This window comes from Sciurus vulgaris, assembly GCF_902686455.1.
Source record: "Sciurus vulgaris genome assembly, chromosome: 13".
In the NCBI taxonomy this organism is placed as follows: Eukaryota; Metazoa; Chordata; class Mammalia; order Rodentia; family Sciuridae; genus Sciurus; species Sciurus vulgaris.
Genome location: NC_136474.1, coordinates 61,973,697 through 61,998,016, shown reverse-complemented (window position 1 = coordinate 61,998,016; position 24,320 = coordinate 61,973,697). Strand labels below are relative to the sequence as shown.

Here is a 24,320-nt window from a genome sequence, read left to right as displayed (position 1 = left end):
CTAAAGCAATCCTTAGCAGGAAGAGTGAAACAGGGGGTATTGCAATACCAGATCTTCAACTCTACTACAAAGCAATAGTAACAAAAACGGCATGGTATTGGTACCAAAATAGAAAGGTAGATCAATGGTACAGAATAGAGGACACGGACACAAACCCAAAGAAATACAATTTTCTCATACTAGACAAAGGGGCCAAAAATATGCAATGGAGAAAAGATAGCCTCTTCAACAAATGGTGCTGGGAGAATTGGAAATCCATATGCAACAGAATGAAACTAAACCCATATCTCTCACCATGCATGAAACTAAACTCAAAATGGATTAAGGACCTCGGAATCAGACCAGAGACCCTGCAGATTATAGAAGAAAAAGTAGGACCAAATCTTCACCTTGTTGGTCTAGGATCAGACTTCCTTAACAGGACTCACATAGCACAAGAAATAAAAGCTAGAATCAACCACTGGGATAGATTCAAACTAAAAATCTTTCTCTCAGCAAAGGAAACTATCAGCAATGCGAAGAAAGAGCCTACAGAGTGGGAGAATATCTTTGCCAATCATACTTCAGATAGAGCACTAATCTCCAGAATCTATAAAGAACTCAAAAAACTCTACTCCAAGAATTCAAATAGTCCAGTCAACAAATGGGCTAAGGAAATGAATAGACACTTCACAGAAGAAGATCTACAAGCAATCAATAAACATATGGAAAAATGTTCAACATCTCTAGTAATAAGAGAAATGCAAATCAAAACCACCCTAAGATTCCATCTCACCCCAATTAGAATGGCGATTATCAAGAATACGAGCAACAACAGGTGTTGGCGAGGATGTGGGGAGAAAGGTACACTCATACACTGCTGGTGGGGCTGCAAATTAGTGCAGCCACTATGGAAAGCAGTGTGGAGATTCCTTAGAAAACTTGGAATGGAACCACCATTTGACCCAGCTATCCCACTCCTTGGCCTATACCCAAAGGACTTAAAATCTGCATACTACAGAGATACAGCCACATCAATGTTCATAGCTGCTCAATTCACAATAGCCAGACTGTGGAACCAACCTAGATGCCCTTCAATTGATGAGTGGATAAAGAAACTGTGGTATATATATACAATGGAATATTACTCAGCCATAAAGAATGACAAAATTATGACATTTGCAGGCAAATGGATGAAATTGGAGAATATCATGCTAAGTGAGATAGGCCGATCTCAAAAAGCCAAAGGACGAATGATATCGCTGATAAGTGGAGGATGACACATAATGGGGGGGAGGGAAGGGTTAGAGTTAGGGTTAGGGAGGGGGGCAAGTATGGAGGAAGGAACTACTGTATAGAGGGTAAAGAGGGGTGGGAGGGGTGGGGGGAAGGGAAAAAATAACAGAATGAATCAAACAACATTGCTCTATGTAAATTTATGATTACACAAATGGTATGCCTTTACGCCATGTACAAACAGAGAAACAACATGTATCCCATTTGTTTACAATAAAAAAAAATTAAAAAAAAAAAAAAGTGAAAAATAGGGGTAAAAAAAAAAAAAATAACACTGTGGAGGGAGGGGAGGCATGAAATCCTGCACCAAAAGAAAGAGACATAGTATCAAAAAGTTAGATGGGGACCCATGCTTGAGAAGGATGTGCCCCAGGAATCAGAAGTACATGGAGACAGCAGTTTAGGAACCTGGGTCAAGATGTCAATTCTTCCCACGTAAGGTAACAAATTTAACACAATGACAACCAAAATTACAAACTACTTTTTTAAAATGACTAAAATTTGTTGGTAAAAGTATGTCATAGTCACCAGGAAGGACACAGACAACAAAGAACAATACCTGAAGCCTCAAGTAAATGAGCAGAAATAGGGGGCACTGGTGGGAAGATAAATTCACCCAGCCTTTCTGAAGGGCAATTATTCAGCCCCAAATGAGATGTGATCCTACAGTACGTACAATCAGAAAAATAAGAAATTATACTCCATGTATATATGACTTATCAAAATGCATAAATGCATTCTACTGTTATGTATAACTAATTAGAACAAATTTTAAAAGTTTTAAAAAAATGAAGATGGAAATATATGCAGCTCCATCCCTAGGACTTTTGCCTGAATAATTCCCAGAGAACGTTATGCCATGATGGAGTATTAGTCAGCACAGGATGCAGTAACAAATACCACAGACTGGGAGGCTTAAGCAACAAATTCATGTTCTCACAGTTCCAGAGCTGGGAAACCAAGATGAAACTGTCAGCAGGGTTGGTTTCCTCTACCTTGGCTGGTAGAGGACTGTCTTCTCCCTATGTCTTCACATGTATCCTCATTTTCCTCTTATAAAAACCTTATCCATATTAAATTAGTGCCCACGCTAATTTAAATTTATCTACCTTCTTAAAGACCCCCATCTCCAAATACAGATTCTTAGATACTGAGGATTAGAAGTGAACAGGGGGGCGAGACACACAATTTAGTCCAAAGCATATGGTCACTGCCAGCAGCATCACTGATCAGTATTCATAGTAACTGTCTCTGATGGAACCATGAGCAATTTCTCTGCTTTTCTTTATCCTGTTTGCTTTCCAGGAAATTGAGTGTCGACAACCTATACAGTAAGAAAGCACTATAAAAGCTACTGTTGTTTTAATAGAACTCTATATCGTTCCATTTTCACAAGTTTTTTAGAGGACTGTGCCTGTCTTAGCCCACCTTTACATCACAGGCCTTGTCACTGTGATCTTCTCCTCCCTGGAATCCAACTTTCACCCCTTGTTGGACAAGTGGACACTGAGGACGTTCTGAGGTAGATTTCGAGGCACAGGATTTAGGATTGCAATGGAATTCTCCCTGCTACCAACCCAGCAAGCTTCCATCCAGAACCTTCTCCACACACTGTAGCCGCACTCAGTGACTCTGCTTCCTCTCAGCCTGTTTCATGCTGCACTATTCAGACAAGATATCACTGTCCCTGAGGTGATCATTATTCATCCCTAGATAACCACAAAAGAACCTGGTGGAGAGGAGGCAGGATGAAGTATGGAGTTTTGCAAACATTGAAAAATGTTGAAAAGCAGAGGTTTTTTTTTTTTTTTTTAAAGCACTATGTTATACTTAAGGATCAAGTTTATAAAAAGTAGCAGCAGCAGCAGCACAGCTATCCCGCTATTATAAAGCTGCGCTTGTTATTTGACATGATTGCAATTCTCCCTTCACAGGTTGGGAGGGTATTAGTCAAAAGTCTCCAATTCAAAGGCCTATTTAGTGCAAAGAGGCAAAAAAATACATGGAACAAACCCAATGTAACACATTAGGGAGCAGTGGGAACTGTGGTAACCAGAGTCCACGTGCACTATGCACAGGGAGCAGCCTCTTCCAACTCCAACCATCTGTGGTCATACAGCAATAAATGCTCTATGTTGGCTTCAGCTTTTAGTTCAAGAAAAGCTTGAAACCCATGTTTTTATGTCAAATCTAACTCATGTCTGCAGTCATTTTTAAACATTTTAAACATACTAGATAGATCAAAAAATACCTGCTGACCCAGTTTGACCTTATAGGCAGCCAATCTGCCAGCTGACACAATCCGGTACTCAGAATAGTCCCCATCACACTGACTCAGCAGAGACACACATCAAGCAAGGAAAGACTCTCTCCTTGACTCTGGCCTCCATCCACCTGGAGCTGACAATGCCACTGGGACACTTGTCCACTTGTGTCATCCATACCACAGCTGAGGCATGCAGCTGCAATGATTAACCCCTGAACTCCTGACCAAGATCAGAAAACCCTCCCTAGAGGCAGGAGGGTTTCCTACAAGCCATAGGGTGGGATACAGCACTAATGTAAGTGGGGGATGAGGTGAGTCACACTGGGTCATTTGCCAGAAAACAGTAGCTGAGGACCTAACCTGGGTTAAGGAAGTAAGCAGCTAATCCCCTTCTGGGCTTGTCCCCTCACCGTGGGGTCATTTGGTGCCCTTTCTGTAGTCTTAACACCGGCTTCCCACTTTGCTCTGAAATGCCTGAATACAAATTTTCCATTTATTTGTCTGGGCTAGAGGAGGTTGGCCTAATTACTACTGGATCATTCTGTGCCCACCTTTTATCTAACATTGTCAAACAGCATTTATACTATGATATTTCCTTTTCTGATGATATAAATACCAATGAACACTATCTGACCAGGCATCCTGATCCTCATCAGAGGAGGCCCTAACAGGCATGGCATTTAGAGGTTTTCCTACAGTGGAACAGTTTCTTCAAAAAAAAAAAAAAAAAAAAAAAAAAGCTAAACTCTAGATTTTTAAAATGTTAAATCTTTCAATTCTTACAAGTTGATGCCCCTGAAAACTTTTTTCAATACATGAGGGTAAAAAAAAATTCTGAATTTTTCCTCAAGTAAGAAAAGTTTCAGCTAAGTTTAAAGATCTTATCCAGCTTTAAAAATGACTGATAAGGACTGAGGTATTTTCTAGTTAATTGGTATTTTGCTTTGAGTGAAAGGACCCTATCAAATGTCTCCAGGCACAACTGCCCATTAGAGGCAGCTCCCCTAAGGTACAGCCAGAAAGGGCAGCTGGGCTTATTGCTTTGAATTACCTTTCTCTTTTCTCTTCCAAAGTGTATCATGGATATGTAATTTCTGAACATATAAGACACATGTGATACAACATATAAAAGGCAAGCACCAAGGACAGGGTTGGAAGTTGGCTTCATAGTTTTCGCCCTAGGGCCTGATGTGGCATATGGTTCATAGCAAAGGCTCAGTAATGTTTGTGGAAAGTTTAAGTTCCCAGGAATAGACCACTCTAGGTCCTCCTTCCATAAGGATAACTGAGTACAAAATTCCACAGAAGATTTATTTTAAATACTGGCTATCCTGAAAAACTTTAGATCACTAGCTATACCGATCCAAGAATAATAAGTCAGATAAATATTATTCCTCCATGTTGTGCAGCTAAGGCCTCTTCCTGGCAGCCTGCTCACATTTATGGAGAATACTTGGTGACCCTATAGTGCAAACCTATCTTTACCTCTCGCCGATACACTTTAAACTGAAGCAACAGATTCCTGGGCTTTTATGAGAATAAAGAGCTAACAGAGCTAAGCACAAAAAGAAAACTGAAAACTTCTACAAGCAGATGGGGCGAGTGCAGCTCTCCACATGCCATTTCCTTCAAGTCTGTAGGAGCCACACGTGGTCACACAGAGCAGGTCTCCTGGGGTAACTCCACTGAGGACATGCTCCTCCAAAGCACTTGACCAACTGACACATCCTACCATCTGCAATGTTTTTAAAAGGCTGTCTTGACCCAGTTTTGAGGGCCTGGCTGGAGGTCAGTCAGTTCCCCTTCCTTAGCAGTCCATGAAATCCACACTCCCAACCACTGCCATGTCAGAATGTCACAGCCCAGGTCACCATACACCAGCCCTGATCACTCCAGGGCCACCCCTCTACCCTGACCCCTGTAATTATTCAAACTAACCAATCCTACTAAGCCTGTTTGCCCTGCCTCATCTGTTCCTTCCTTAGGAAACCACAATGAAGGTGCTGGTCCAGTCACCACCACCTGCAACCCATCTCAAGACCCACCTTCTGCACCTTCCCCGAGTGGCCTGAAATGTTCTCACCAGAGAGCTGTGAGTAACCAAATCGTAAAACACTTTAGCGAGTCAGTCTCTTGATCTGCATCTGGCTTCCCCATTCCTCACTCAAGGTAATATGGGTACAGCATGGCTCAGCAGATAGAAACAATTCAAGGGTTGTTTTCAATTACACATGCCTGGTGGCTGTCAGCAACCGATCACAACCTCAAAAAAAGACTTCATGAGAAGTTCTTCAGAGTCCCCAAGAGGTGGCTCAGTATGTGGACAAGGAAAAATGGTAATTTTCCTGTAAAAAAGAAAAATGTCACACCCCAAGAAATCTATCATTTCCATGCCCTAGAATGTACTTTTCCTGGCACACGCTTCAACCAGACGCATCAAAGTGTGATGCCTTGGTTACCTGAGTTCTGTGTGACTCAGAGGACATGCAGCAAGCTTGCAAAAGCACCCTCTTCTGGGAAAGCAAGACGTCTTGCGGTGACCAGATGGCATGAGCACTTACACACTTTCCAGGTAACACTTGATGAGCTTTCTGGTCTCTAGTAGATGGCTACTACTGGAAGGTGAGGCTCTGGTGGTGACAATGGAAAGGTAGGACCCCCTCACATCTTAGGAAGTGCAATCCACAGCGAGGATCTTTCCTCGCTCACATTTTCTACCTGGACAGAGAAGTGGCAGATGGTTCTCACAGGGTCATGAGTGGCAATTCTCTCACTTCAACATTCAGTAAATTGCATTTGGCACCTATGCGCATCAGAACACTGAGATGAACGTGCTGAGGTAGAGAGTCGAGCTGAAGTTCCCTGTGCCAACAGCATCTTCTGTGTCTGGGAAGTACAGTCCACACATTCTATTACCTGGGACCTCATGCAGCCACTGAGCTTAACCCACCCCCTTATGAAATTCTTTCAGCATCATGAAGGCCAGCTGTGGGAGGATCTTCACGCTGCTCACTAAGAAGGGGCTTAACTCCCTCTGTTTGGCAGGGATGGATAACAGGTCAAATTCAGTTTTTCTATCTCTGACTCTTCTGTTGAATCCAGGAAGCCCAAACTGTTTGCCCACCTCCCTTGCAACTCCAGGTGGTCACGTGATCCATTTCTTATCTATGTGACATTGGGTATAGGGTTCTGACAAAAGGAACCAACCACAGTGACAGCACCAAGTCCCTCAGCCAGACTTGAACACAGATGAATACATATGCTTATACAGATGACCACTCTCTAGTCATGTACACTTATACTTTGGATGAGGAACCGAGGAATAAGGAAACATGTGGGTAGTTGCCCTGTTACTTCTATAGAGAGGTCTCCGTGTTGGATATTACATTTTTTGGGTGAAGTTAAAATGATGCACACTTTAACAAAGAAATATACTATCAGTTTGAACCTGCTATTCAGAATGAGACAATTTTAGGTATATTTCCTCTCACATGGCTTAATTTATGAATGTCCATATTATAAGTAACAAAAATAAACCAGTGGAAGTCCACCTTCTTATTTCCATAGCTTCCCCTATTCTAGGTGTTGGACCAGCACAAATAGAAACAGGAGAATCAGAATCCAGGCCTGCCCTGGCTCTTTCCACACAGAAAGACAGCTGCCTTCAGATACAACACAGCAGGACAGTTTGTGGTTAGCTGGTCTACCCATACTACCACAGTTTCTATATAAGTGCTTAGATTATATGAAGGATAGGGATCATAAAACCCATCAGCAAGGCACTTCTCATGACAACTTGTAACTAAGGACCTATACACCCAGAGAAAGGCAGAAGGTGGCACAAGGAGCCAACTCCCCAGCCTCACAGACTCTACCATGAACACAATTCCTAGTGAAGAATTAGAGTCTGAGGATATGTTCTCTCCCCCACACAGCATTTCTCAAAGCACAGGAAAATAATCAACACCAACTTGAAAATTCACGTTAAGTGAGCCCTAGGTTTTCCCTGTTGCCTTCTGGGACAGTGGTTTTCCAGGAAGGAGAGAAGGAAGGACTCTGTTAGGCTGTGCTGAATAATGATGGTGAACCCAAGGAGATGTTCTCAGGGTGCAACACACCAGTGAAATGACAGTCACTTTGCCTGCCTGACTCTAACCACGGACAGCTGATGTTATATCGCATCTCGTGTTTATTCCCCTCACCCAAGGAAAATGTTTTCGGCATTTTTATATGAACACCAACGTGCAGTTTGTGAGGTCACAGGCATGAGCTGATGGGGAGCAGAACCCACAATGGTCATGAAGTGCCCTAATGCCTGGGCATAGCTCTGCTTGGCTGCACCCCAGGGGAAGTGACTGTTAGGCAAAATACTCGGCTACTTAAAAGTCTCATTTTTTTCCAACTGTAAAATGGAGATAATATTGAGTTATAGGAGATTTCTCCTTCTGTAGGTCCAAACTATTCACAGCAGCAAATCACTACCATATTAAAAAAAAAAAAAAACAAAATTCTGCACAACAGGAATCGGGCTTTGAAAAACATGCAGGGGCTTCCCTATACATGGAATTCTGGAGGCAGCATTTTGATCCCTCTTTACAATGCAAGTTCCTAGGTCCACCCCAGACCTCTCCAGCCAGGAGGAGGAGGATGTCATGAGGGGTATGTGCTCTCACAAGAGCCCCAGGTAACAACTCAAATTGGAGAAAAGATTTTCCTCCAAGAAATAAAATCAGCCTCTCTGGTTTTGGGGTGGCATTCTGCTAAAATGCAGACTCTACCCAAGCCCTCTCAGGGTATCCCTCTCAACAAATAAGAGATTATAAAGAACTAGTGAATCATTTGCAGGTTCTTCATAACCTAGAGAAGAGTCTATGGGAAAGTAAATAAAACAAACCCCATCACTGGTTAATTACTAGGAGCTCCTAAAAGCCAATGAAGACGTCATCTTGTGCTGTAAGGAATCTTTACCACCTTGCTCCTGAGTCGGAGTCTCTCAGAATCTAAGTTCCTGGGGAAGAACCCTGGCCTCTGCACAGTAGGGGCTGTTCCTGCATGCCTGCTGGGGACTTACCCCTCAGGATGTAGTTCTGATAGTTCTGATCGGCCTCAGCTCCCACCTTGATCAAACACGTCAGACCTTCAGCCACGACAAATTCATGCACCAAATCCTTGTCATCCTGGCAGGAAAGAAAAATTTTTTAAACTTCAAATGTGGTCCCCAACCATCTTACACCCAGGCTGCACTGTTCAAACTATGTACAAGCCTTTGAAGCCAGAATGACCCCTAAGGATTGTTCTGCTCTATTCAAATGAAGCATCTTAACTCTTGCCAAGGAATTTTACAACCAGCCTTCACATTGTCATTTGCCAAAGACCAGTTATTGCCTTCTGGGCAATCTAATAAAGATAAAGCAAATGAATTCCTTGCCTGTACAAAATAGTTATAGCACTGTTTTTCATTTTCAAAAATTACCCAGATTCATGCTCTCCACAGGTCACAGAGACTGGCCACATGAAGGTTTGCTGGATTTTTACTACAGGAAACATTCTATTGCAGCATAGACCATCAAAGTAAAGGACTCAAAGTCACTCCTGTGTTACAACAGACGATCACAGGACAGCAGTTGCAATGAGGGGCTTGCAAATGCTCTCTGGAAACCTAAGGAAGTCATTTCTTCAACCTTCTGGGTTATGCTGCTAGGAAGTCAAGGAAGGAAGCTGAGCTCAGGACCAGCCATACCACACCTTAAAGAGCCACTGTACTCTGGTTCAGACAAAGGCAGGACATGGAAAGAGCGTAGGTAATCTAATTCAGTGGTTCTCAAAGAAGACTCCCCAGACCTACAGACCCACAGAGATGACAGCAAAAGCCTCTGTAGGAACTTATTTGAAATGCAAATGAGCTGGCCCCTCCCAGACCCAGCTGGTTGTGTTTAAGGATCCCTTCAGGTGTCTTGAAGGCTCTCTGCTGGTTTTCATCCTTCACATTGGGATCATCTAGGGAGCTTTAAAAGGATTAGGAATCGGGACCTTATACAGATGGATTTGATCAGAATTTCTAGGGTGGGATCCAGGCTCTGCTATTATATACCCCAGGAAATCCTATAGGGCACCCCATTCAAGAACCACTGATCTAATACTACATTCTCTTTACAGATAAAGACTCTAAGACTCGACAGTGGCAAAAAAAAAAAAAAAAAAAAAAAAATGCTTGGCCAAGACCATTTAACCACATTTGGCCAGCCCCCAAACCCTGACAGTTCTCTGTAGTACCAAGTTCGGTGAAGCCCTATGAGATGAATTTTTCCACCACTGCTTTCTCCACTGAAACTGGGAGTTTTCCTCAGTTGAACAGCATGCCTTGTCTCAAATGCATCTTGGATAAGGCTGGAACATCCATGTTCGATTATAACAACAGGGCAAAAATTAAAAAACCTCAGTGATGTAAAGAGTAGAACACTTAATGGAATAATGAAAAGGTTGTTCTAGGAATAGTCAGCAACCACAGTTTATCTCTAAAAGAGAAAAAATAATTTAGATGAACAGCCATCATTCTCTTGTCCCTATATGAAATCAGTCCCTTCCTTTGATTTTTATGCCTTTTTCAATTATATGGATGGGGGTCTTGAGCTGAGTATGGGTAGATGCAGCATAGGGACCCTGGGAACAAAGAAAGCACTCCAGGGTCAGAGCTGGCTCTGGCGGGGAGGGCGAGTAAGCGATGCTTACGTCCTAACAGTAATGAAACACAGCTGTGTTAACTCAGACTTTGAGATAATCATGGCTGTGGAAGAAAGAGAAAATGGGACAATATCGTGAGTTTTTGGAAAATTACTTTACACTCATATGTAGAAGGGAAATAAAAAATAATTCTCTCTCCATCCATATCCTTTTCCACCAGCATATGTGAAAAGTGGACATTTAGATGAGCTCATGTCTAGTCAGAAAGTTTTTTTCCAAGCATGTTACAAATGTTTATTACTTTAACTAAAACTAGATTCACACATGACTTCATGGTGAAAAAGTGAGAACAAGCTCTCAAGAAACGGCTCAAGCTAATCACTAATCGTAATATAGCAGAGGACGGACTGTCTGGCAAAGGCCCTTGGAAAAAGCACTGGACAGGCGAGACAGTGTTTATAAAAGTAATTCAGAACTTTAAAATGTATGTACATATGTAGATAAGGCACTTAGGAGACCAGAGGATGGATAATTCATGTGCAGAAAATCTTCCACATTGGCAATGTACAAGGTCCTAAACACATATACTAATCCTAATATACAGGCATAAATTTGGCTTTTTTAAACACTGGTGTAAGACTAAATGAAATATATGTTAGCCTAACTGATAAGTGATTAACAGCTGCACTTTAGAATTTTCTAGAACAACTGTGCATTAACCTGTGATCATATGAGGAATACTCAATTCAGATGACCAATGTTTGGTTTTATTGTTGTTGAAGCCCTGAAAGTCTAGTTTCAAAAAAAAAAAATCTCCACACCTAGCAAATAGGAGAGATGTGGAGATGTGGACATAAGGGTAGAGAAGGTGGTGATCTCAGCCCCAGACAGCTTGCTGCCTGCATAATCCAGTTAATCCCCAGTGCCCTGCTGCTTTGTGGCTGAGAGCTGTTTGTGTACACCTGTGTGGTCTTCCAGCCGACTCTAAATTCCTGGTAACAAGCACCTTCTTCCTGGCCTTCGCAGTGCCAACCAGGCTACACAAAAACACTCTTAATGAATAGAGATAATAGCCCTCAGAATCCAAGCAACACATACTCTGCAGTAAGACTGGTTGAAGGAAAGTGTAACAAGCCTAAACATGTTTTTCTTTTCACTATTCAATTTAGATAACTTTCAACATATACCACTGCAGGTGCCAATCAATTTATGCTAAGTCTGTTTCATCTCATCCTCTCCCCTGCCGTATCAGTCTGAAGCAAGTTCTAGATATCAATTAATCCAGTCTTCCAATATGTATCTCCAAACTATAGGAACTCTTAAAATATGTACTCACATTAACAAAATACTTCAAAAGATAATTATCAAATATCTAGTCACTAATCAAATTTCCAGCTTTATAAATATTGTTTTTGACAGTTTGTATTAGGATCCACATAAGATCCACACATGACAACTAGTTGATATAACTTTGAAACAGTTTTGACATTCACGGGTATTCTTTTTTTTTTTTTTTTTCCTTGACAATTGTTGGAGAGACCAGGTCATTTGTCCTTTAGGGTTGCCCTGTCTAGATTCTATTGATTCCAGCACTGTGGTATAGTTTAACACATGCCTCTCTCCTGAATCATTTGTAAGTTAGTCACCACACATAGAGGCATGACCAGATCTTGATCTTGGATCAGGGTTGGATCTTGACTTGACCACAGTAGACTTTGTATTTCTCCCAGCAGGTACATAATATCTGGTTGTATCTCATTTCTATCATGAGAGCAATCTTGATGCTCAATACATAGATCCATTGATTCATCAGGGGCTTAAAAAGGTTACATTTCTAATTCCATACACCTTTTTAGCTGGAATAGTTCTACAAACTAGACTTCAGACTACTGATTATTCACACATGAAAAGGCAAGATAAAATGTGAGATTCTAAATCTTCACCCATTTTCAAAATAGTGAATAGCATTTTCTCAGAAGTCCATTAGCATCTTTTGCCTACTTGTTTTGCCAATTCATTGTTATTTCTAATGTAATTATAAATTCATTAATTCAAACCTATTTAATGTGTTTGGGTACACTGCAATTATCATCCTAGCCAGTCAGTGGGAGACCCTTAAACTTGCTTCCCAGTGCTTCCAGAAATAATCCTAGTACCATCTGATAGCTTCTGGCTGTCTGTACAATAAGAGGTTTTATAACATTTTCTACTACACACTAAGAATGAGCCACTTCTCCAAGGAGCCCTGATTCCTTTTGGTGCTTTAGATTGCAATCTCATTGACAGCGATGCTTTTTACTGATTATTTGCTTTTAGTTCTTTTAAACAGATGCTTCTAGATAATATACACTATGGGTTCATTCTGATACTTCCTATTAAATTCAAGAATACCAAGTTTTTAACTTAAAAAGCATAATTTTTAAGAACTCTAAAGCATCACACACATACCCTCAAAATAATAATAATACTTACACTATTACCACCAATACAACGATTGTACACAGTCTGTGGGGGATAGGGTGTCTTTGTTCTTTGGGTACATCCTACTAAAGGAACACAAACTATAGTGTTTTAAATCCCTTGAATAGCAAACATCTCTCCATGATTCTACTTACAACTCAATACGCAATCAGGGGAAAAGTCAAACCTAAGCAATGGAGACAGAGGCAGGCTGAAAAAATTGAGTGAAGAGTGGTGTGTGGCCCTCTAGTCAGAGTCTGGCCCAACTGCAGAGGGGAGAAAGGAGTGAGGGATAAGACTGAACCCGGGAGGGAGACTTGCATGTGTCACATAAGCCAACATGTCCACAATGCTGTGGTCTATAACAACAAAACACTGGAAACTAACCTAACCATCTGCTAAAAGATCAACAACAAAAACAAACAAAAAATGCCTTGTATTCTATTCATATAATGCAACACTCAACCAGCACTGTATCAGTCATGCCTGTACCCATGCCACTCTTGATAGGTAAGCTGAGGTAGGATGCAGGCAGCACAGCATATACATGAAGTAAACACAAGGTTATCACATATTGTTGACTATTTACGATGAAAAAGGAAACGTACATGTACATGCATAATGAACACAGATAGTAGAAAGGGGACCCTGGCAGGGGTTGGGGGAGATTGGTTGATATTGGGAAACAGAACACAGATTTTCAATTATATACAAATAGGCTTTGGTTTTCTTAGTTGAAGTGAACATAGAAAAGTTATGATTTGATATTATCTTTAGTTTTTATATTTGAAATATTTGATATCATAAAATATTCTTTGCTGATATTCTGACCTAATTTATAGTGTGATCTAAAGAGACCTTTCCTTTGGTAATAAACAGGTATAACCTTGTCTGATCTAATCCCAAAACAAAGCAAAAACAGGACCTAAAGTACCTTTTATTTTCCTTTTTACCTGAAATATCTGCTTCAGGGAGAAAAGGGCCCTTCTTAAATCTCGTCCAGTAGAGTTGTACAGTTTTTCTGAAATAGAGAATATAACAAGAATGTAATGATTAATTTCTGCAATTCAACAGATGGTATAATCACAGAGGGGATATGAAGGGTAACAACTTCTTCTGGAAAGGTAAAAAACACATCTACTCCATCTAGCATACAGCCCTCACTCCACCCGTACAAAGAATGATTGACGCGCTCTAGTCTGTTACAAATGGCAGGGGGAGGGGATGACGAGTTGTGCAAAGATAGGCCCAGATCTGCACTCTCGGCCCCCAGCCTCCTTCCCTCTAGACCCCTATATTTCTATCTCTTTATAATAGGCTGTATTTTCCAGTTTACTGATACTTCCACTTGATGGCCACATACACCCAGAAAAATCACTGTAGCCAAAACAGAATGCACCCTTCCAGCTCACTCCCTCCTGGCCTTATAGTCCCCGAACCCTTACACTCTCTGCATCTATGCTTAGAAAACCTTGGGGGCCCTCTCTTCCTGGGTCTGCTGGTGGCCTTGAGCACTCTGGTGGGCCCCGCTATCTCAAGCAGTACAAAAGACCCAAAGGCTGCAAGGTGGTGATGCAGACTCACTCACTCCCTGTAGTTGTGCAATGGTTTAGAAGCCAGCCTTACCTCTTCCCCAGGCAGCTCCACTCACTCATGTTTAAGGATGGTCCTGGCCCAGAGCAAGGCAGACGGGGGAGTCTGGCCTTGAAATTCCCTGGCTCAGGACTTGGGCTGACTTCTATAAGCCAGAGATAAAAGTATGCCACGATGACTAGGTGGCCAGTGGGCAGTGCTAGAAGGTGCTAACAATACACAGGAAGAAGGGAGAGTTCAGTACTGGTGTCTGCAGCACACCTGGGAACATGAATTCTGCTTAGCTTTGTGGGAACCAGGCTCGGTCCTGCCAGTGATGTTTCTTTTTTATGGACAAGGATACCATTTGCTGAAGTACTCCAAACCTGTAACTTGCTTATGCAAATCATTTTAACAAATGTCATGCATTTGTTAAAAGTATGTCATCCCTTTATCACATGAGAACGATACTGGAGTCCTCTTCAGTATGGTTAAAATAAAAATAACCAAATATTCATTTAAAGGAATATTACACTAGAGCACTGATCTTCGAAAAGACAGTAAGATTAACCCTCTCTACAGAGACAACACCATTGCACGAAATAAAACCACAGTGCTTAGTTCAAACTCAAAAATTCCCATCTATTTTTAAAACAGTGGGACCAAAAAGCCATTATGTCTAATCTGACTTGTTCTGCTTATTCAACATACATTTTAGGAGATACCAGTTTACCTAGAAGCTGAGGAAGAACTAGAGACCAAGGATGTGCGTACATGACATGTAATTTGCCCTTTACAGAAGGTACAATTCCTGCTGGTAGGGGGGCTCCAGCAAGCATTTCCCTATGTCAGACATCCTGCCCACACAAGCAACTGCTGAGCACCCTTTGATGTGGCTCAAGCATGGCCTACAGGCCAAAGGAGAAGCACTCCTTCCCACAGACAGGTCCTGGCTTTCTTGCTGTATGACTACCACCACCATGGAAAGCATGGTCTGGAGCTTTTTCTGCTGAGTAACATACTGAGCTCAAGACTCTAGGTATTCCATGGTAAGTCTACCACAGCTGGTACAGGCCTCCCTTTCAACTAAGTCTGGGGTGTGAAGGACTCATAGACATCACTGTTGGGTCCATTTCCTACTGAACTCCAGTCATTGCTTTAGAAGCAGCCTGTTTATGTAGATTCAGGCATGAGTCTCAGACTTGGGTCATGTGGATGTGCGCAAGTCCTCCTCGACACAGGATGACCACTAACCTTGGCACTCCCTAGTTCTGCAATATAATTCCATCTTCTGTGGACTGTGCTGTCTCACATGTGTGCCTGTAGGTGTGTGTGTGTGTGTGTGTGTGTGTATGTGTGTGTGTGCAGATTCATATGCACATGTGGCTTATGCCTGTGATTAGTGGCGCCGAGCTTGCAGGTTCTCTCTCTCCAACTACACCCGATTCACTATGTGGATTGTCCTAACAGCCTGAATGCCAAGGGAGGGAATTCCAAGTGTTTCTATTGCCTGAAAATCAGGCAGTGCAAAAGAAAAGAGACCACACACCATAGAGCAAGAGAGGCCTGGAGCCCACCTAAGCCATCAAGAGGACAGCGACAACATGGCTTCACCTCCAGCTTCTCCCCAGTCCCAGAGGTTCCCCTCTCTCCTCTTGGTCTTCCTCAGTTATGAATACATTCCACAAGGCTGGTGCAGCCCCCAACAGGGGAGAGTGCGGGGCAGCACTGACTCAGCAGGAGAGCTCCAAGTCAGAGCATCAGGAGAAAAGCCACCTGAGCAAGGAATTTTGAGAACTGGGTCCCTTCCTGGTCACTGTCATGAAAGTGTAACAGTAAAACTCAAGCAGAAATGCAGGGCTGGGGTCAGGCTGGGGTGTCAAGGGTGGCTGGTCTCCTGAAGTTTGAGGAGTACCTGGTGGGAGATGTGTGAAGTTCCCCTCAGCATGGACTCAAGGAGAAGCCAGCAACTCATGAGATCCAAGCCTGCAGAGTGCCAAGAGGTGGTAAGGATTCCAGCAGCTGGGGAGAATGTGAGGGAGCTGATTATACATCCCTATTGTTAGTCGAGCATAGCCTAGGTTTGACCAATAAGCAAAGGAAGGAATATATACATTATTCTTCTACCCACTTCAACTAAACCTGCCTGGGTACAATCATTTGCAGAAAATTAGCTTTTATGTAAAGGGCAATTAGTGGCCCACATTTGGTAGCGAGGTCATCTGAACCTTCCTTGTTAAAGTCTTTGTAACTACACCCTCATCCTTACTCTCCACGTTTCTTGCCTTTTAAAGTGAGCTCTGTTCCTTTAATAGATGCAATTCGTATATTACACTCTAAGCTAGTTTATAAAAAGAAGTAGAGGGCAAAAAATTAAAGGCCATTGGAGACCACGCCTGCTTTGTCATTGGGAAACTCCCTGTGTGGCCCACAAACATCAGTGCTGAAAAGCACAGCCAAAGGCGTCTTGTGCCCCTGCTCGGCCAAGAGTGCAGTGAAGACAATCTCAGTATATAGGGAAAGGCAGGCCAGAACATTAATCAGAAGAAACCAGGGGAAAATTAGAACCAGTTCAAATTAGTAGAAGAAGGTGAAGGGTAGGAACCAAGATCACCTTTGAGAAAGATGTGGGAGAGTCAAAGATACATCTAGAATATCAAGCTTTCAGGCCTGTCAAATCGCTGACTGTAATAATGACAAAACACCTTTCTGTCACCAAGTTTCAAACACATTAACCAAGGGCCAAGGGAAAACTTGGGCCAAGACCTAGGATTCTCTCCTCTGCTCAGGGGAGATAACTTTCCTTTTTTCTTGCGCTGCTACAAAATCCATCACACTAAGAGGAGATATATTCATAGGCAAGATACCTGAGCCTGCATTTGAAACACTGTTTGCATCAGTTACAGGGTATACAACCATCATGATTTTTCAGGGGCAGCCACAAGAAATGAGGTCCTTGTCTACCAGGCATTGAACTGTGTGATATGTTCTTCAGACACCCGGCAGAGAGATAGTGAAAATCAACTCCATGAGATGGGACTAAAGACTATCTGAAGAAAAACAGTGGCCAGGCTTGGAAGTACTCAGCCTAAGTTCTCATTGGCACAGAGTGAGGCAAGGATTCCACTCTGGACATTCTTCTCATGAACTCAGACGTTTCACATGATTTACAGATGACCAGGAAGTACAGTCCATTTCAACCTGCAACTTTTGCTTCATTATTACCTGCCAATATTTTAATTATTTTTTAGAATTTTGAGACAGGGTCTCAGAAATCACAGATGCTAACCTCAAATTTGCAGTCTTCCTCAGTCTCCCAAATACATGAGATTGCAAGCATACACCACCATGCACAGCTACATGCTGATACTTTAAAGAAAAAGGTGCATAGTGAAAACTATTTTACAATTAAAAATTGCTAGATCAGACTTTGGAAATCATTTTTTCCGATGATTTTTAAGCTTTTTGGAATAATAGACTGATTTAAGGATTACAAATTGCAAAAAAGTATTCAATCATAAAAACATTCAATTTTAGAAGGCACAAGTACCTGGAAACTTCCAGTGGGCTTTTGGGAGATTCTATGGACTGCCAGGTAATAATCCTTGATCTGACCCAACATCTTCGTTTACAAATGAAGAAACTAAGAAGTGACATAGAGTTGCTTGCTGGGTCCAGACCTGAGACTGGAGGTTCAAGGAAGTGGAAAAGACTGAAAATAGCTAATAAAAATGGAATTGACCATATGTTCTGTTTGTACAAAAAATAAATAAGGTGAACACCTGAGCCACTAAAACCTGCTCAAATCTTAACCATAGCACTTAAGATACTGTGTAAATTCAGAGAACAATACATATAAAAGGGCCTTTGAGAAATCTGACTCATCCACCTACGATGATGGTAGAAGACACAAGTGCCATATCCTCCAATCAACTGAATGGCAGCCCAGCAGCTTATAGAAGAAGAGTTTGCTAAACGGGAGTAATGCAGGGTTATGAGATCTGGTAAGACAAAAGACGGCTTAAGAAAACCTTATTTAAATCCAAATTCTCTTGGATTCCAGTCATACTTTTAAATAATTTTGAGTAATAATCATTAAAATATTTTATTGATCATCTAAGCAGATACCATGCTAAGCACTAGAGACACAAATACTTATGAAGAACTTCCCGGTCATCATATGAGCTTATAGCCTTGTGGAAGAGAGAGACATAACCCCAAATCACAAAAATGTCATGTAAGAAAGTGATGGCAATGCTCAGGGCCCCAGAGGAAGGAGTAGCAAAACCTGTGAACCTGGATCTGGCACACAGAGATTCAGATGAGGTGACCTGGAACAAGATCAGCCACCATGAGAACTGCTATATAAAAGGGGAACTCGAGCAAGAGAAAGCAGAGGTATAGAAACAAAGTCACATGTCCCAAGAGGCATTGGGACTTGGGCATTGCAAGAACATGGAAGGTGTGCAGCTGTGAGGTCATCCAGACCCATGGGAGAAACAAAGGGCAAGTGGGCACAGGGAGGGCCCTCCAGGGACATGTTGTGTGATTTAACTTTGTGTCTCACAGGCTGTCAGAGAGCTCTGAAGGGAAGTTAAACAGAGAAGCAATCTGATGAAACAGGGCTTTCTCAAGTTCACTGCTTGCATGGCTGGACAGGGAAGTGGGTAAGAACAGCAGGGTATTTAAGAGGCTTTTCAAAAGGGACTCTGGAGGAGCACAGGCTACTGCCTTGGAACAGACCCTTTTCCAAGACAGCTGAGTGCTTCTTGGGAGGCGATTAGGGTCAGAAGCAGCCTCACTCCCAGCCTTCGGTGCTGTCCTGGAACAGCATTTCCCTGCTTCTTTCTTCTCATTCCTCCTGGTGTACCAGTCAGCAGCTCCTGGAGAAGCCCTCCCCACCCTCTCTGTGGATTCCTCACCTTCACCTGAATGATAGCACTTGTTACACGGGGCTTGAATCAGTGTTGATGTGGTGCCATCTCTTTTTCAGTATTGTTAATTTCTCATACAATGTTTAAAAATTCCCAACCTATAATGATTCTTTTGAAATCCACCCAACAAATAATCCATGACCTCCTTGATAGAAGGGACTGTGAATAATTTACTTCGATGTCCCCAGTACCTAATCCTTCAATAAATAATTAAATGACCAAGTTGGCTATGAGGGCTGGAAAGAACACATTCCATCCAGATTCCCAAGGTTCCAACATCCGGCCTGATCATAGCTTTACAGGTTAGCCAAACCTAAGAACATCCTGGAGTTTTGCCTTTTGCGAAAGCCCCACACTATCATGTCCCTTTGGCTACATGACCCAAGAAGAAGACATGAAAATCACATCCATATTTATTATTGCCAAAACTTCAAAGCATCCAAGATACCCCTCAGCAGGTAAACCGTAGTTTACTCATACAATAGAGTATTTATTGCTCTGTGATAAAAAGAAGTGAGCTATCAAACCACAAGAGGACATGGAACCTTAAATGCACACTTTTAATTGAAAAAAGTCAAGTTGAAAAAGTTACATACCATGTCCATGAAACCAATTATATGACATTCTCAAGGAGAAAAACTACGGAGAATAAAAAGATCAAGGTTTGGGGAGATAAGGAAAGATGAATAGGTAAAGCATTGGGGATTTTTAGGGTAATAGAATTATTATGTATATACTGTAAAGGCAGATAAATGTTATTTACACTTGTATAACCCATAGAAATATATAATAGAATGAACTCTAATGTGAACTATATGCTTTAATAATAATATGAGAATTGACTCATTAATTGTAACAAATGCACTATACTCACACAAGATATCAAAAACAGGAAACCAGGGAATAAAAGGCAGTAGGTGGGGACTCTAATTTTTTCTCATTTTTCATAAAATAAACCTCCCCCCCACACACACAAAGTATATTTTTCAAAATCATCTAAATCAAATGTACAGGAAGTCAGAGACCATAAGCCCCAGGTATGGCCCTTTACAACACTTCTACACACATGTGATCTCAAGCCAGGGCATGGCATTTTCTGCCGTGGATCATTCTCCATGGTTTGAAGCACAATTCTGTGATCTCCCCAACCAGAGCCAACTTGAATCCTTGTTGGTTTCCCTTCAGTCCCTGGCAGTGTCTGCCTGTGATCAGTGCTTGGTATACATGACTAATACAAGGAGGATGAGTCTATCTAAAGTCAGGCTTCCATTAACTTGGGATCCTTGAGGGTTGATGGACCTTCACATGCCTGTGCCTGCTCTGAGTGCCAAAGGGAAAGGCACAATTTTTTAAGCCCCTGGGAATTCCAGGATGTTTCTTGGTAACCCTCAACATGCAATTCTGACTCCTTCTATTTTCCTTCCTTTGATCACTGACCACATACTGTGGGTCAAGGGCTATGCCAGACAGGTAAGTACAATAATACTCAGGGCACAATTCCAGTTTCAGGATGCTCATAGTGAGTCAACAAAAAGCACAGCCCAGTATTGCAGACACAAGACCCCAGGGAGATACCAGATATGGGGAACCCCCTTAATGTAGGGAGCAAACAATTTCCAAGAAGCTGATGACCAAGAGGATGCAAAATACTTTAAATTCTGCAATGAGGTGTTGGGTTGCTTATCCATTACCACCCTCATTTCTAGTGAGGACAGCCTAGGCTAAGTCCTTCATATCCCCATCTTCATGAGTTCATAGGAAATGATTTTCCCCTTTGAATTTGAGAAAGTGAGTTAGCTTTGGGAATCTAGCAAAGCATACTTCCATTTGCTCTCATCTTTGAGTTTCCAAAATCATCCCTTCTCAGAGCAAAAAGAACCCATTCAAGGGAATTCTGTTTCAAACAAGACATTTTAGCCTCCAGGATCAAAGAATGGCAGAAAGAGGAGAGTCCTCAGATCACCCAGTCCTGCCTCCTCCCTCTGCAGAGGTTACCTCTCTTGCCCAATCCAAGAACATGGCACCTGTGCCAAAAATGGCCTTCCCTCAACAGACTTCTGACCTGTCATCAATCAGATCATCTGCATGTGACAGGCAGCAGGAAGACCTGAGGCCAAGCAGGTGATGGGGACTTCGCTTTCTGCCTACCTCCCATCTCTCGGTGCTACACATGACTTCACTAAGTACCTGCCTGCCTTCTTCTTTCTCCATTTCCTTCTTTTGTTCTCTTCACCCTTGATTATGGATCTGGAGAACCTTAAAATACTTTATTCATCAGCTTTCCTATTTCCCTTTCTTAATTTTAAAATTAAATTGGAACATTTGAACATTCCATATTTCTCCTAGTTCTCTTTTAAAATCACAAAGAATGTGTACTGCCAAACCAGTTTTGCTGGAGTGAGAGGTTCTTCAGTGAGAAGGCACAGTAGTGGTCATGGCCCTCCTGCTCCATTCTTCTCCTTTCCCTTTGTGCCCGGCTGGTGCAGGTGAGGTTTCCTGAACAAAGGAGCCCTCTTTCAGCTTTTCTGGAAGCATCCAGATTACCTGGCATCCACGGGAGACCATCCCTCTCACTGGGGTATGAGGCCCAACTCTGCTTCCCTCTCTGGGGAGGAAATTTAGGAGACTAACTCCAACCCCAGTACAAAGACCCCAAACCAATTAACACCCAGCAGCCCAAGGACAGGACACATGCAAAAGTGTTCCACACCATTAAGCACCAACTATGGCCAGGACAGGGCCATCTCAGCTTCTGCCAAACACCCCAGCCCCTGAAGTCAACTCTCAAATCCTACCAACCATATCCCCTGGGCCCCTCTCCACACCACCTAGACTCCCTGCCAGTAACATCCTCATACCATGGACTACACCTGTGCCTGGTTTGCACTCTGGCCTCCTGTACCATAATGGACACCTCCTGGACTCCTAAACCATGTTCACATTTCAGAAGGATTTCCTGTGACTCAGTTGCCTTTTCATTAAAACAGGATTCCAACCTTCTGAAGCTACCCGATGGTGCACTTTTGATGAAGACATGGAGTATGTCAACTGCTCGGTAGAGACTCTTCTTTCACTTTCCAACCCCTAAGACTTCAACAGCATTTCTGAAAACTACCTAAGGCCCTCCATACAGAGAATGGTCAGGCTTTTCCTGGTCCTGCACCCAGGGTTGGGGGAGGCACCTCCAAGCACCTGTTGGGCCCTCCCAAACTCTGAAGTGAGAGGGTCACCCAAGTCAGACCGCCCCTATTGGCCCTGGGGTTGCCTCTCCAAGGCACCTTCACTCCCTGGAAAAGAGGGCCTCTTCCTTCCTGGGGTCATGGCTCTTGAATGGGAAAATGTTCACCCTCCCTGCCCCAGATACTTTGAGAAAAAGAGGTAGATGTCTAATCCTTGGAAAGAAGATAAGGATCATTAGCTGGGGTCAAAAGGGAACAATCTCGCATCAATCATGTCACTAAGCAGAGATGGCAAAACTCAGGAGTCCACCTGCCCCACCCCATGGGGCCAGGGCCCTTCCTTTAAGCGTCCTTCAAGAGGGAAACAGTCATTCATCCATTGCAAGTAGTGTATAATGCAAACAAAACTGGACCAGAGAAAAGACTGGGGTTTTAAAACAGCTGTTCTAAGGAGAGTTTATTCACTAAACAATGGGGGAGGGAAAATCACGATAAAAGACTACATTGTTACATTTTTACAACTATGTGCACCAAACTTTAGTGATTTTGTCTTGCAATAAATTCATAACTAACAGAAAGTTTAGATACTAAAAGAGCAAATTGCATACAAACCCCCTCTGATCACCAGACACTTCTGTATTTACTAACAGGCTATGGGTCCCATGCCAGGCAGAGCTGAACCCAGGGTGCTTTTCAGCTGTAGCAAACTGTTTCAGTAAGAATACACCATGACAAGGATCAGTATTTCTTCCCCTACAGGAACACAGTGTTTGAGAATATCACTAGGAGACAATGCAGATGCAGTTTCAAGTTGCTGGGGGAACTCAATTACAGAAAACAGGAAAAGAGTGTAGAGTTGGAAGCTTCAGGGAAATCAGTATTTCCAAACATACTATGTACTCCATGCTTCCTGATGAACTTTGCTATTTGTTCATCATCTTCCACTGAATAATGGACCATATATGGAGGTGGAACTCTGAGCCAAGTGCAGGCAGTTACTTGAGAAAGAAACATCTTTACATTCAATTCTAAGGTCACCAACAGGACTTCCAGTTCACCTAAGAAGGATGTCTTTGTTTAAAAAAAAAAAAAAAAAAAAAAAAAAAAAAAAAAAGTTATGTGTACACATGACCATTATGTGACTTAATATGCCTACTAAAATTGTATGGAGTTGAGGATGTGACTCAGTGGTATGGTACTTGTCTAGAATGTATGAGGCCCTGGGTGCTATCACCAGAACCACAAAATGATAAATAAAATTATTGACTAGAAAAAAAAAAGTTATGTGGAAATTGTCAGTCAGGTCAGTACTACTGCCCTGACCACAGAGTCCAGTGGGTGAACCACCACAACATGCCCAGGGATCTGGGGTTCAGCACTGACTATCTGTATGCTTTTAGGCAAAACCCTTGTGCTTTTCATCTGCCAAAGAAAGTACTGTCATGTTGTACTACAGATGGCTAATGATAAAAAGACTGATGATACAGGTTATTGAGAGCTCGGAGCAACTGGAAATTCATCCCCTACTGGTGGGATGTGAGATGGTGCAACCACTGTGAAAGCAGTTTCATATTTTCCTATCAAAAGAAATCAACACCTTGGACCCAGCAATGCCACTACCAGGGCTTTCCTCAAAGACAATGAAAACTTACATACACAAAAATATTTCACCAAGATTCATAGTGGCCTTACTCATAATGGCAAACACACACACACACACACACACACACACACACACACACACACCCCTCCTGGAAACAACCCAAATATCCATCCATTGGTGAAGAAGTAAGCAAACTGTGGCACATTCATATGAGGCAGCACCAATCCACAGTACAAACACACTACTGGCTCATGCAACAACATGTATGTATTTCAACATCATACTAAATTAAAGACAGAGAGACACAAGAGTATGGACTTCATTTATATGAAGTTTTAGAAAAGGCAAAT

At 42.3% G+C, this 24,320-nt stretch overlaps 1 protein-coding gene across 21 annotated transcripts in view; it reads right to left on the bottom strand.

The window, feature by feature from the left end:
* FHOD3 (formin homology 2 domain containing 3) overlaps nucleotides 1-24,320 on the bottom strand; it is a 491,479-nt gene that overhangs the window by 281,767 nt on the left and 185,392 nt on the right. For all 21 annotated transcript variants that reach the window (XM_079108491.1, XM_079108492.1, XM_079108488.1 and 18 more), the window contains exons 4-5: nucleotides 13,636-13,703; nucleotides 8,613-8,718 (exon numbers count right to left, since the gene is read on the bottom strand). In XM_079108491.1, coding sequence (XP_078964617.1) covers nucleotides 8,613-8,718; nucleotides 13,636-13,703 — 174 coding nt within the window. The remainder of the gene's footprint in view (nucleotides 1-8,612; nucleotides 8,719-13,635; nucleotides 13,704-24,320) is intronic.